The sequence below is a fragment of the Giraffa tippelskirchi genome, chromosome 10 (genome assembly GCF_054371585.1).
Source record: "Giraffa tippelskirchi isolate mGirTip1 chromosome 10, T2T-mGirTip1v1.2.pri, whole genome shotgun sequence".
In the NCBI taxonomy this organism is placed as follows: Eukaryota; Metazoa; Chordata; class Mammalia; order Artiodactyla; family Giraffidae; genus Giraffa; species Giraffa tippelskirchi.
The window spans coordinates 161,462,880-161,476,260 of record NC_137284.1 but is presented as its reverse complement, the minus strand read 5'-3'; the positions used below and the strand labels follow the sequence as shown (position 1 = coordinate 161,476,260).

Below are 13,381 nucleotides of genomic sequence, written 5' to 3'. Positions count from 1 at the left end.
AGAGCGAAATCACGGAGACGTGTAGGGTGATCTTCTTTTTCCACTTTAGCTTTGATTTCAGCGTTTCACTGCCGGACGTGCAGAGGAGAACCTTGGATGTGGCTGTGAAGAACAGCGGCGGCTTCCTGTCCAAAGACAAAGGGCTTCTTGGCAAAGTAGGTTAAAAAAAAACAAGTTCTGTGTTTTGTAAAAATTAAACACGTGACCCAAAGTGAACGTTTTAGACTGGATTTATGTACATGGATAATCCACGTCAGCTAAGCTGCTGTGAGTGGTTTGTAAGTCAATATTGATGTGAATTGTGTCCACTGACACTTCATGATAACCTCCCATCAAGGCTGTTGGCTACAGGAAGGGCCTCTTGGGTATAATCAACTGTAGGTCATGGGTGGATCTTAAGGGTAGAAAAATTGAAAAGCGGGACACCCAAAATGCAAGTTGCCAGAAACCACTTCTGTAGGCGTTTTCTAACCCACAGGTGCTGGTTGGTCTGGCATCTGAAGAGCTCGCCAAAGGCTGGACCCAGTGGTGAGTGTCCCCCACAGACAGACACAGAGCCCGTGTGTCCACTCAGGAGCGCGGCCCTGTGACCGCGTGTCTGCTGTCTTCCTGTCTCAGGTACGACCTCACAGAAGATGGCACGAGGCCCCACGTGGTGACATAGGCCGCCGCCAAGAAGCCCCCACTGCACCCGCCAGCCCTGCACCAACAAGCCCCACACCCCGCAGACGCACCCACGCTGCCCCGCACTCCCCGCAGACGCACCCATGCTCTTTTTATAATTTCATGTACTTGGTTACTGGCCCCGTGATGGTTTTATAAAATGTTGATATTTTAGGCATATTTGGCCAATATTAGCATTAAGTTTTGTATGTTTAAATTTCCTCTAGTATTTCACCAGTTGTTACGGTGCACGTAGCTGTTGTGTGTGTAAAGCTGTATGTCGGCGGTCTCTCCCAGGAAGCCGATGTGTGGACCTGCTTATTACTGCCTTGTTTTGTATGTCACTGAAGTGCACTATGCTATATAAATAGACTATTTTTTATGATCTCTACATGCTGGTTTGAAATTCAGAGAGAATGGATCAAGGAAATATATATATTTTTTTCTTCTAAAACTTATTAAATTCTTATTACAAATAATCATTTTTGTCTTTGCAGGAAAAAGTTCTCAGTGACCTATTTTGTGGTGTTTCTTTTTAAAAAGAAAAGCTGAAAGATTAGTGAATGCTAGTATATTTCTGCTCGTTATGAATGGTAAAAGAATATATGCAAAATATTTACACTTTCATAAATATAAAGATGTATTATGAGGAGTCAGTTGTAGCCCTTATTAGGAAAAATGTTGCATAACTGAGCAACATAAAATATCACCAGAATTGTCACGGTTCAGAGTGCACTAATCTGACATTTCTTACATAAAATAGAATGTCTTAAGTTTATTTTTAGTTGCTTGTTATAACTTATTCATGAAACAGAACAGATACATAATCCTTTTCCTGAAATATAATACTTCAATGTTAGCAGTTAGTCTGTTGTGGGATTTTCGGTGTTTTCTCAGCTGTAAAAGAAAGACTAACTCAGGTTGTCGCTGCAGAGGCTGTGAGATAGGCCGGGGTGAGCAGATAGGAAATGACGTGGGAAGCCGCCTCTGGCGCATGCGCGTCTGTGTGCCACGCACGGGGCGGGGCAGGCGCCTCCACCGCGGGGACTCGGGGGTCTCGAAACGGCAGCCGCAGGCTGTCAGTAGCCTCCTGCTGGGTTTCCTCACCTCATGCCATGACTGACCTCAGTATTGGGATGTTGTTATACAACTTTTATTTGGGAGTATTTTTTCTTCTTAGATTAGGAAAAACATGTTTTATATCCATGTATATAAAGGTCCCAAGCCTCCTGGGAGGTGAGATTCCATAGCCTTGCGGCAGCTGTGCGTGCCCTGAACACGGTGCACGTGTGCAGAAAGCTTTAACTATTCTGAGCTGTGGGATGCAGATGACTTCCTTAGCCATGAGGACATCCTACAGCCCTGTGTAAATACCGGGGGAAGTGCGGCTCTGAGCTTAGAGACCGCACCCTGCGTCCCGCGTAAACTCCTGGACACTCGCGCGGCCTGACTGCCCAAGTGCCTGTGGATGCTGCCTCTGCCTCTCCTACCCTCGGGGCTCAGCTCTGGCCCGCGTCACACTCTGACCCCGGGCGGGTGTGGTGGAGCCCGGAGCCTCGCAGCTTCCTGGGCCCTAAAGCTGCTCCGAAGCTCCAATGAGACCACCTCCTCTGTCAGCGCGGGAGGGCGTGGCAAGCCTGGTGACACACAGGGACACCTGACTCGGTGTTTTAGCGGCAGGAGAAAAACAGGCCATTACTAAACCCAGTGGCCTGCCCATGCTGTTAGATTTATTGGAGACTTTTTGAAAATTGGGTTTGTTGTGGGAATTCCCGGGTGGTCCAGTGGTGAGAACCAGATGCTTTCACTGCCAGGGACCTGGATTTAACCCTTGGTCAGAAATGAGATCCCGCAAGCCTTGAGGTACCCACTGCTCCCCCCAAAACCAGGTTTTTTGAAGGGCTTCTGGCATAATTTCTAAAAGAAGGGAAACACTCACTGAAATTTAGCACACCCATGATTTCTGCCACCATCCCCAGTATTTGGGTTTTGTGGCCATGCACTTCACCTGTTCAACATGCTTTACTTGATGGATTGCTTTATTTAAGCAATTAGGCAAAATTAATGCCACGAAAGGTGCAAAACCCAAACAAAGCCAGTTAGCACGATGCCCACCCTTTGTGTGGACGGTGGGGCCTGGACAGACCCAGCAGCCAGCACCATTCTCTGTAAAGGGAAGAGATGACTCGAAGGCCGGGACTCGGCCTTTATGGCCCACGGGGTGTTCAGAGGAAACCTCTTGTGTCCTGGTGGGGCAGCTGAGAGTCAGCTTTAGGCCAGACCCTGGGCTCCATGATTCTGGCGATGGACCCTCAGTTCTCAGAACCTTCATCGCCAGTTCTGAATAACTGCTTCATCTGGTAAAAGGGAACTTCAGCTTTTCTACCTTGACCCAAACCAATGGAGGGAAAATTAACATTCGTTAATTTGAATTGTTACTTTACTGCTTATTCTGTGCCTTAGAGTATGAAGTGTGGGGCGTTGCTTCAGGTTAAAACAGAAGATGCCTCGCAGCTGAGTTCACCACAGTGTATCCTCATCAAGGGTCAGCCCCCCTTTGTCAGGAACTGAAGCCAAATGCAAACAGTGGTGGTTTGTACGCGGTTGTTGCTTTAACGCCATTCTAGCTGAACCACCCCCTGCAGATGGAACACAGCAGAGGGTTTTTTGTTTTTGTTTTTTATTGTAAAATGCCCTTTTTGCTCCACTAATTTTACATGACAGTGCATGTATTTATTCAATAAAACTTTTTGTGTTATCTCGCTTGTGATTTATTCTTCCTTTGTCTTTTGAAGTAAAATTTTTAGTGTGGAACTAGGCAATTGGAAAAGTGTATGTAGTATAGTACTTGTATTTCTTATTTGTGAATTCTGTTCTTTTCAAAACTATATCAGATCAATGATATTACTCCTTAGTTTCCATTTTAATTTGACTCTTCTCTGCCTCTCGCAAACTCTGAGTTTTGAAACCAGCTCTTCTGAAAGATAATCATGAATAGAAAAAAACAAGTCTTTAAAACCAGAGTGCTGAGAAGTTGTTAAGAGGGTCTGGTTTGAACAAAAGGAGGGAAGCCACTAGAGGCGGTGTAACTGAGTCCAGGTCACTCTGCTGGCCACAGGATGGGCCAGTAAATCCAGGAGATGACGCCCCGAGGCAAGGAATATGACTGTATTCAGAGAGCTGGCCGACCTACAAGATGGCAGGCTACCGTCTCAAAATAATCATCTGGACCAGGCTTGGATGCCAGGTTCTTTTATGTATCAGACATGGTGGGAGGTGAGAAAACAAAGCAAAAAGACCATCTAGTGTCTGCAGATAGCTCCTAGAGTGGCGAGCCTTGGACAGGGGGATGTGGCGGCTTCATTTCCTTACAGCCATTTCACAGGTGGTGTGAGAAGGAATATTTCCTGCCGTATCAATAAACAAGGATGAGCTAACAAGGGTTAGCGGTCTGTCATTTCAGACCCCAAATGTGAATTTTGAGCAGGCACTACTCTCCACTCAAGAAATTCTGGAATGTCACAGTCATTCACAGGTGGGGCCGGGGCAGGTTATCTCCCAGTGAGCTCAACAGTCACTTTAGCCCTGTTCCTGGCACACAGTTGATGAAAAGGTGTCTGCTGAATAAAGGATGTATAAACTTGGCAGACCTTAAATAACAATAACATGAATTTGTCCTAACAAGTTTCCATTTAACGAAAGATAGACACCGATCAACAGGTCTTGTTATGGCTAAAGAGAAAGATACTGATGAACACAGTAAAGAATACTGTTGAGACAAAAGCCAATAGTGTAACTGTCTGAGAAGTAATTGAACCAGGAAGTCTGTTTTTGTGTTAGTCTGGAAATCCTGGGCAATACAACAAGGACAGAAAAAGGTTATAAATTTTGTCTTGGTAAAGAAGGTCGTTTTCAAATATGAGATTGTCAACCTGAAAAGCCTAAGCAAGTCATATGAAAACCCTTGAGCAAGTATTTCATAAAGGACCAGTTATAAAAACATAGAAATTTCTATGTCTTATCCAGTAATAGCTACTAGAAAACAGAATGGAAAACATCCTACAGCAGGCCTGGCGCCACACCAGCGGTGAGACCCGCAGCCCATCAGGAGCGCGGCGTGATTGGGCTCAGCTCCCCGGAGCCCGCCCGGAGCACTGCTGCTCCCATGGAGACCGCCCGGGAGCACCACTGCTCCCTGGAGCCCGCCCCGGCGCACCACCCCTCTGGGTCCTGGGGGACCATGTCGAAAATAGTCAGTGGCGGTTGTCTGACGTTGCAGCTCCCTGGGGTGGTGAGGCCAGTTGGGACCAACAGGAGACTGACTCAGAAATCTTAAAGGAAACCCTGGGAGACAGATGTCAGAGGCTTGGAAAGCCTCGCGAACCCCTGGGCTTCTAGGAAGCTGTGCTCCTGTGCGGCTGCGCCTGCGCCCACGAGTGAGACTAGGCCGGTCACCTCTAGCTGTGCCGGAGGTCAGCGGGGTGAGGGCCGAGGCAGGACCACGTGATGGGGCACTGAAAACAGCGCCCACACACACACCAGCTCTCACCCAGTACGGGAAAGTGAAAGCCACTCAGCCGTGCCTCTGCGACCCCACGGACTGCACGGTCCATGGGATTCTCCAGGCCAGAACACTGGAGTGGGCAGCCATTCCCTTCGCCAGGGGATCTTCCCCACCCAGGGATCGAACCCAAGTCTCCCGCGTTGCAGGTGGATTGTTTACCAGCTGACCTATCAGGGAAGGCTAAGAATACTGGGAGATGAGTCCAAAGTATTAAAGAAACCTCTGAGCGGTCATCAGCTAACGAAACTGGCCAACTGGAGACTTCAGAGGCAGCGTGTGACAAAGAATATGGCTTCTAGAGAATTTATCCAAGAAGGCTACTCAGTGACAAATATCTGAGTCGAGGGGAGGCCTCTTACTTAAACAACGTTGCCACACTGTATTATTTTAAATTTTCAACAGCAGCAGCAGACATACACAAAAACAGGATAGTATAAGCCACATACGGGAAAAAACAGTCATCGAATGTGCCCCTCAGGAAGCCCAGGTGTAAGCAGGCACAGACCTTAAATCAGATATTAGGTAAGTATGTTCAAAGAAAACTATCCAAAGAATTCACAGAAAGTGAAGAGTGGTTTTCAGCGAAATAGAGAATAGCAGGCAAGAGAAATTATCAAAAGAATGAAAGAAGAATTCTGGAGTATGAAATACAGTACATGAAATGTAACTGTCACTGAAGTTCAACGATAGACGAGTTGACGGAAGAGTCAGAAACTTGAAGCTGAGTCCAGACCGTCCCCTCTGAGCACAGAGGGCAGCGTGAAGGGACACTCAGTGACGCCCCAGAGGGCAGGGAGGGACGGGCCAGGAAGAACATGGAGCGGGACGATGGGAAACGCCCGGGTTTGCTGGAAACATCACACGTGAAAGAAGCTCAGCAAACTTCCCACAGGAGAGGCAGAGGCCCCAGCAGGCGCGGCTCAGTCTAAGCAGGGAGGTCAGGCTCAGGCCTCTTCCACAAGGACGCGATGAGGTCCTGCCCGTGGCTCACCCGCAACCACAGAGACCAGGACGCGGGTGACCGTGCCAAGCGCCCATCTCCAGCAAGACTGTCCTCCGGAAGGAAGGGGGGCGAGCCCCCAGAGTCTCTCTTCACCGCTACACCTGCCCTGCAAGGGCCACCCGGGGACGGACGTCTGCCTCCGGCCATCCCCTTGGGAGTCAGTCCCGTTTCTACCGGGAGCGGCCGAGGCGAGAGCGGAGCCCCCGTCAGACCCGCCCGCGCGGCCCCGCACGCGTCTCGCCCTCGGCTGTGCGGACCCAGGGGGCAGCAGCGGCTGCAGCCGTGCCTGGCGAGCGAGCGGGACGAAGGGGCCGAGTCGTGGGGTCCGTGGGAAGGTGTCTGGCGTGAGCGGGCGGGGGGCAGCCGCCGTGTCCCCAGCTCGGCACTGGCTGCAGGCCCCCCGAGCAGCGGCCCCACGGGCGCCATCTGCTGCCCGCGGCCTGCCTAGGCCCGGGCCGGGGGCCTCCGAGGGCCGCTCCCCGCGGCCCCGCCAGGCCTGGCTGAGAGGCGGAGGACCGTCCCCGCCGCACAAGTAGCCCACAGTTTGTAACGACTGCTTTCATTCATCGCGGTGTAAGAGAAATGTGCAGAAGCCCTAATGGCTGTGCCCTGAATTTTCACAGACCGGCTGCCGGGTGCTGCACATGTGGTGACCAACAGCACTCAGGTGCCCCCGCCCACAGGTGCCCTTCGGGATGCCCACCCTGGCCCGCGGGCCCTCCATGAGCTCCCTGCGGGCCCTGGGCCATACGCCCCCGGGCAGCGCCTGCCTTCTGCGGCCTGGTGGATTCTCCTCGAAGTCACTGCAGAGGAGGGCCCGTGGGCAGGCCGGGCAGCACCGTGGCAACCCCAGGAGGGTTTTCTGCACCAGCCAGGAGGACGCAGTCATGGGCCACACATCGCAGCGCTCGGTCTCCAGGCTGGTCCCCGTCCCTGGTCCCCCGCGGGACAGTTGCACACGAGACACATGCTTTTCTAGAAGCGTCTCTAGAATCCGACAGTGTGGGGGAGGCTGGTCCTCACAGGTTCTGGGTCATTTCACTGCTGCCAGCTGCAGGGCTGGATTTGTCCCCAAGGTGAAAGGCAAGCAGTTCATGGCAGTTTTCTAAATATGTAAAAAAGTAAATGCGCAGCCCTCCGTTCTGTGTGCAAGCCCACCTCCATGTGATGGAGACGGGTTTTCTTTTCTTGGACTTTACTTTCGTTTTCACGCTAATATTTCATATCAAATAACCCAAGATTTCCTTTCATTCGCCTGCAATTTTGCAAGCTGCTTCAACTCAGCTTGAGAGGCTGAGCTCTTTATTGGTGAACACTTGAGCATAACTTAAATGAAACATAACACCAAGAGCTTCTTGGATCATTTTTTATGGAACAGTTTTTCCAAAATCTTGCCCGGATTGTCCCTCACGCCCTCCCAAGTGTGTGAATGCCCCTAACACGAGGAGCCAGGTCTATCTGTTCTTTAAAGAGTACAGAAAATAGCTTTGGGGAAATTTGGTTGTACACACATATTACCCCTCTTTGAAAGTATAAACCTCTGAAGTATCTTGTTGACTTTTTCCAAATGTAAAAGGCCAACTGCTTATAATGCTACCCATCGCTTGGTAACATTTAATCACGTCCAGTACTCATACAAGCCGGCACGCGAGGCCGTGAGGGGACAGCCTGTCTTCACGGGCAAACTGCACATGTGTGCCTGTGTCTGCAGGCAAGAGCGCGTGGGAATTGCCGGTGCGCGCACGAGCGGACACGTGTGTGTTGTGTGTGCATGCTGACTGTGCACACACCTGCCTTGTGTGTTTACACGTGTGTGCACACAAGTATATGGATATGTGCTTGTTGTGTTGCATATGTGTATGGTTTCTGCATATCTATTCACTTTGTGTGCCTGTGTATAAGTATACGTGAGCATGTTTGGCTTCTCCAAGGCGTCCTTCTCACACTCAGGGTCCAGCCTGGATCTCCTTGAGAGCAGAGCCTAAGGCGAGACTCGTGTGCTTAGGGTTATTTGATAACATGGGCCTGAGAGCGAGACTTCCCTTCTCTTCTGGTCTCTGAAAAGGTAAGTTTGCATAAGAGAGTGATCACCTGTTTCTTAACACTTTGGTGAAATTTGCCTATAAAAATTTCTGAGCCTGATGCCTTTCAGGAAGAATTTGATTACCATTCATTTTAACATGTGGTATTAGTTTATTTTCAATTTTTCATCAAATCAGTTTTGCAGACTATCTACCTCATGCTTTCCAATTTATTGGAAAACAATTTCTTATGAATCTCTATTATATTTGTAGTTGCAGCTCCTTTTAATTTCCTAACAACATTGTTTCTGTTTACCTTCTACTTTTTTCTTGATTAGAAATCCATTTATCTTATTAGTTTTGTGAAGAAGAAAAAAAGACAGTGAAAGTGTTAACTGCTCGGTTGTGTCTGACTCTGCAACCCCGTGGACTGTAACCCACCCAGGCTCTTCGGTTCATGGGATTCTTCAGGCAAGGACACTGGAGTGGGTGGCATTCCTTTCTCCAGGGGGTCTTCCTGACCCAGGGATCGAGCCTGGGTCTCCTGCATCACAGATGGATTCTTTACTCTGAGCCACCAAGGAAGCTGATTAGTTTTGTAAAGATATTATTTTATTATGTCAGTTGTTTTCTTTATATTAAATTCTGCTCTTGCCTCCCTTCTGCCTACCTTGGTTTACAGAGTTGAACATCAAGCTTATTTTCCATCCTTCTTTTAAGACAATTAAATGCATTTAATGCTGGAAGTTTCGCCCTACACACTGCTCTGCTTCCCCTCCCAAGTTTCGCTAAGCACGTGCTTTCATCTCGATCTGGATGTTTTCTAACTTACACTGAGACTTACTCTTTATTCAGGGAGTTACACAGAAGATTTTTTAAGTTTCCAAGCATGCTTCCCCCACCTTCTGGTGTTGGTTATGAATTTAATTGCACTGATGTCAGAGAAGACCCCCTTCGTGAATCACTGCCTTGTCGTGGTGAAAGGGCTTGGGTAACTCAGTGAAGCTCTGAGCCGTGCCGCGCAGGGCCACCCAAGACGGACGGGTCACAGGGAAGAGTTCTGACAAAGCGTGCTCCACGGGAGGAGGGATGGCAACCCCTCCAGTATCCCTGCCTCAAGAACCCCATGGACAGCATGGAAAGACGTAACACTGGAAGATAAGCCCCTCAGGTTGGAAGCTGTCCAATATGCTGCTGGGGAAGAGTGGAGGCAATTGCTAATAGCTCCAGAAAGAATGAAGAGGCTGGGCCAAAGCAGAAATGATGCCCAGTCGTGGACGTGTCTGGTGGTGAAAGTAAAGTCCGATGCTGTAAAGAACAATATTGCATAGGAACCTGGAATGTTAGCTCCATGAATCAAGGTGAATAGGACATGGTCAAGCAGAAGACGGCAACAGTGAATGAGCATCGACATCTTAGGAATCTGTGACCTAAAATAGATAGGAATGGGCAATTTTAATTGAGATGACCATTATAACTACTACTATGGGCAATAATCCTTAGAAGAAATGAAGTAGCCGTCATAGTCAACAAAAGAGTCTGAAATCCAGTACTTGGCCGCAGTCCCAAAAACAACAGAATGATCTTGGTTCATTTGCAACGCAAACCATTCAGCATCACAAAAATTGAAGTCTGTGCCCCAACCACTAATACTGAAGAAGCTGAAGTTGACCAGTTCTATGAAGACCTATAAGACCTTCTAGAAAGTGAAGTCGCTCAGTCGTGTCCGACTCTTTGCGACCCCATGGACTATAACCTACCAGGTTCCTCCATGCATGGGATTTTCCAGGCAAGAATACTGGAGTGGGTTGCCATTTCCTTCTCCAGGAGATCTTCCTGACCCAGAGATTGAACCGGGGTCTCCCGCGTTATAGGCAGACGCTTTACTGTCTAAGCCACCAGGGAAGCTCAAAGACCTTCTAGAACTGACACCAAAAAAAGATGTCCTTTTCATCACAGGGGACTGGAATGCAAAAGAAGGAAGTCAAGAGATACCTGGAGTAACAGGCAAGTTTGGCCTTGCAGTACAGAATACAGCAGGGCAGAGGCTAACAGTTTCATCAAGAGAACACACCAGTCATGGTAAACACCCATTTCCAACGACACAAGAGATGACTCTACACATGGACATCACCAGATGGTCAACAGCAAAATCGAATTGACTACATTCTTTGCAGTCAGTGACAGAGAAACTCTATATAGGCAGCAGAAATAAGACCTGGAGCTGACTCTGACTCAGATTATCAGCTCCTTATTGCAAAATTCAGGCTTAAATTGAAGAAAGTAGGGAAAATCCCTGGACCATTCACATATGACCTAAATCAAATCCCTTATGATTATACAGTGGAAGTAACAAATATATTCAAGGGATTAGATCTGGTAGACAGAGTTCCTGAAGGACTATGGACAGAGGTTTGTAACATTGTACAGGGGGTGGTGTAGCCACCCAAAGAAAAACAAATGCAAGAAGGCAAAGTGGTGTCTGAAGAGGCTTAACAAGGAGCTGAGAAAAGAAGAGAAGCGAAAGGCAAAGGAGAAAAGGAAAGATATACCCATCTAAATGCAGAGTTCCAAAGAATAGCAAGGAGAGATAAGAAGGCCTTCTTAAGTGAACAATGCAAAGAAATAGAAGAAAACAATAGAATGGGAAAGACTAAGAGATATCTTTAGAAAATTGGAGATATCAAGGGAACATTTCATGCAAAGATGGGCACGATAAATAAAGAAACAGTATGGACATAGCAGAAGTAGAAGAGATTAAGAAAAGATGGCAAGAACACACAGAAGACCTGCATGAAAAAGATCTTAATGACCCAGATAACCATGACGGTGAGGTCACTCACCTAGAGCCAGACAGTCTGGAGTATGAAGTCAAGTGGACCTTAGGAAGCATTACTATGAACAAAGCTAGTGGAGGTGATGAAGCTCCAGCTGAGCTATTTAAATTCCTAAAAGATGATGCTGTGAAAGTGCTGCACTCAATATGCCAGCAAATTTGGAAAAGTCAGCAGTGGCCACAGGAGTGGAAAAGGTCAGTTTTCATTCCAATCCCAAAGAAAGGCAATGCCAAAGAATGTTCAGACTACTGGACAATTGTGCTCATTTCACATGCTAGCAAGGTAATGCTCAAAATCCTTCAAGTCAGGTTTCAACAGTAGGTGAGCCAAGAACTTTGAGATGTACTAGCTAGATTTAGAAAAGACAGGGGAAACAAGGGTCAGATTGCCAACATTTGTTGGATTTTAGAGAAAGCAAAGGAATTTCAGAAATACATCTACTTCTGCTTCATTGACTACACTAAAGCCTTTGACTGTGTGGATCACAACAAACTGTGGAAAATTATTGAAGAGATGGCAATACCAGACCATCTTACCTATCTCCTGAGAAACCTGTATGTGGGTCAAGAAGCAACAGTTAGAATCTTACATGAAACAACTGATTGGTTCAAAATTTGGAAAGCGGTGCAACAAGGCTGTATATTGTCACCCTTTTTACTTAACTTATACGCAGAGAACATCCTGAGAAATGCCAGACTGGATGAATCACAAGGTGGAATCAAGATTGCAGGGAGAAATATCAACAACCTCAGATATGCAGATGATAACACTCTAATGGTGGGAAGTGAAGAGAAACTAAAGAGCCTCTTGATGAGAGTAAAAAGCTGGCTTGAAACTCAACATTCAAAAAAAACTAAGATCATGGCATCTGGTCCCATCACTTCAAGGCAAATAGGAGGGGGAAAAAGTGGAAACAGTGACAGATTATATTTCTTGGGCTCCAGAGTTACTGCAAATGGTAACTGCAGCCATGAAATTAAAAGATTCTTGCTCCTTGGAAGAAAAGCTGTGACAAGCCTGGACAGCGTATTAAAAAGCAGAGACATAACTTTGCCAACAGAGGTCCGTATAGTCAAAGCTATGGTTTTTCCAGTGGTCATGTATGGATATGAGAGTTGGAACATAAAGAAGCGCTGAAGAATTGATGCCTTTGAACTGTGGTGTTGGAGAAGACTCTTGAGAGTCCCTTGGACAACAAGGAGATCCAACCAGTCCATCCTAAAGGAGATCAGTCCTGAATATTCATTGGAAGGAATGATGCTGAAGCTGAAACTCCAATACTTTGGCCACCTGATGGGAAGAGCTGACTCACTGGAAAAGACCCTGATGCTGGGAAAGATTGAGGGCAGGAGGAGAAGGGGGAGGCAGAGGATGAGATGGTTGGATGGCATCACTGACTCAATGGACATGAATCTGAGTAAACTCCAGGAGATAGTGGAGGACGTGCTGTGCTGCAGTCCATGGGTCACAAACGGACAGGGCTTGGTGACTGAACAACAGCAGCATAGATGTCTCCACAATGTTGATTCTTTGGGGGGAGTTGAGCTCGTCCCCCCATCCCTGTCTTTGCCTCCTGGCCCCTGGTCCAGAGCAGATCTTAAAGGAGGTTCTGAGACCCACTCCTTGAGGAGAGCTGGGATCTTGAGATAGCAGCTCCTGCAACCAAGTGAGAAGGGCCTTGATGTGGCTGCTGGTCAGGGTCTGGGTCCGGGGCTGCTGCGCCAGAAGCACCAGCTTTTGAACCTTTCGGCTTCTTTTCCTGGGCAGATGGGTCTGCCTGGCACTTGGCTGCAAGCAGAGAGCCCAGACCTGGTATCGGTCCTCTGTGGGGCACACGCAGCCCACTTGATGGCAAATAGAAAGGGAAGAAAGTGGAAACAGTGACAGATTTCATTTTCTTGGACTCCAAAATGACTTCGGAGAGTGACTGCAGCCATGAAATTAAAAGACGCTTGCTCCTTGGAAGGAAAGCTATGACCAACCTAGACAGAGTATTAAAAAGGAGGACCCACACTCCGGCTGTACCTGCCTGTCCGTGGCCTGCACACGCGTGGCCCCAGGACCTCATTCTGCAGTCCTGTTCCAATTTTGCTCCACGGGTGCAGCGATGCATTTTTTGTTTTCTCCATTTATATCCTGTCTCCTGAAGCTGCTGGGGCAGGAGAAGTGAGCAGAGCACGCGTTCACGTCACCCTGACCCAGAGTCCTCACGTCCGTGTCGTCCTGAGACAGTCGGGCTGCTGGTGATGGACACCTCCTCGCCGTCAGGAGCCGTGGTCCCACCAGGTGGCGC

General features: G+C 48.1%; 1 protein-coding gene across 7 annotated transcripts in view; it reads left to right on the top strand.

Annotated features, from left to right (window-relative positions):
• Nucleotides 1-3,421, top strand: part of ESYT2 (extended synaptotagmin 2) — an 83,644-nt gene extending 80,223 nt beyond the window's left edge. For all 7 annotated transcript variants that reach the window (XM_081535571.1, XM_081535570.1, XM_081535568.1 and 4 more), the window contains 3 exons: nucleotides 50-155; nucleotides 479-528; nucleotides 619-3,421. In XM_081535571.1, coding sequence (XP_081391697.1) covers nucleotides 50-155; nucleotides 479-528; nucleotides 619-664 — 202 coding nt within the window. In that variant the 3' untranslated portion in view covers nucleotides 665-3,421. The remainder of the gene's footprint in view (nucleotides 1-49; nucleotides 156-478; nucleotides 529-618) is intronic.
• The last annotated feature ends 9,960 nt before the right edge of the window (nucleotides 3,422-13,381 follow it).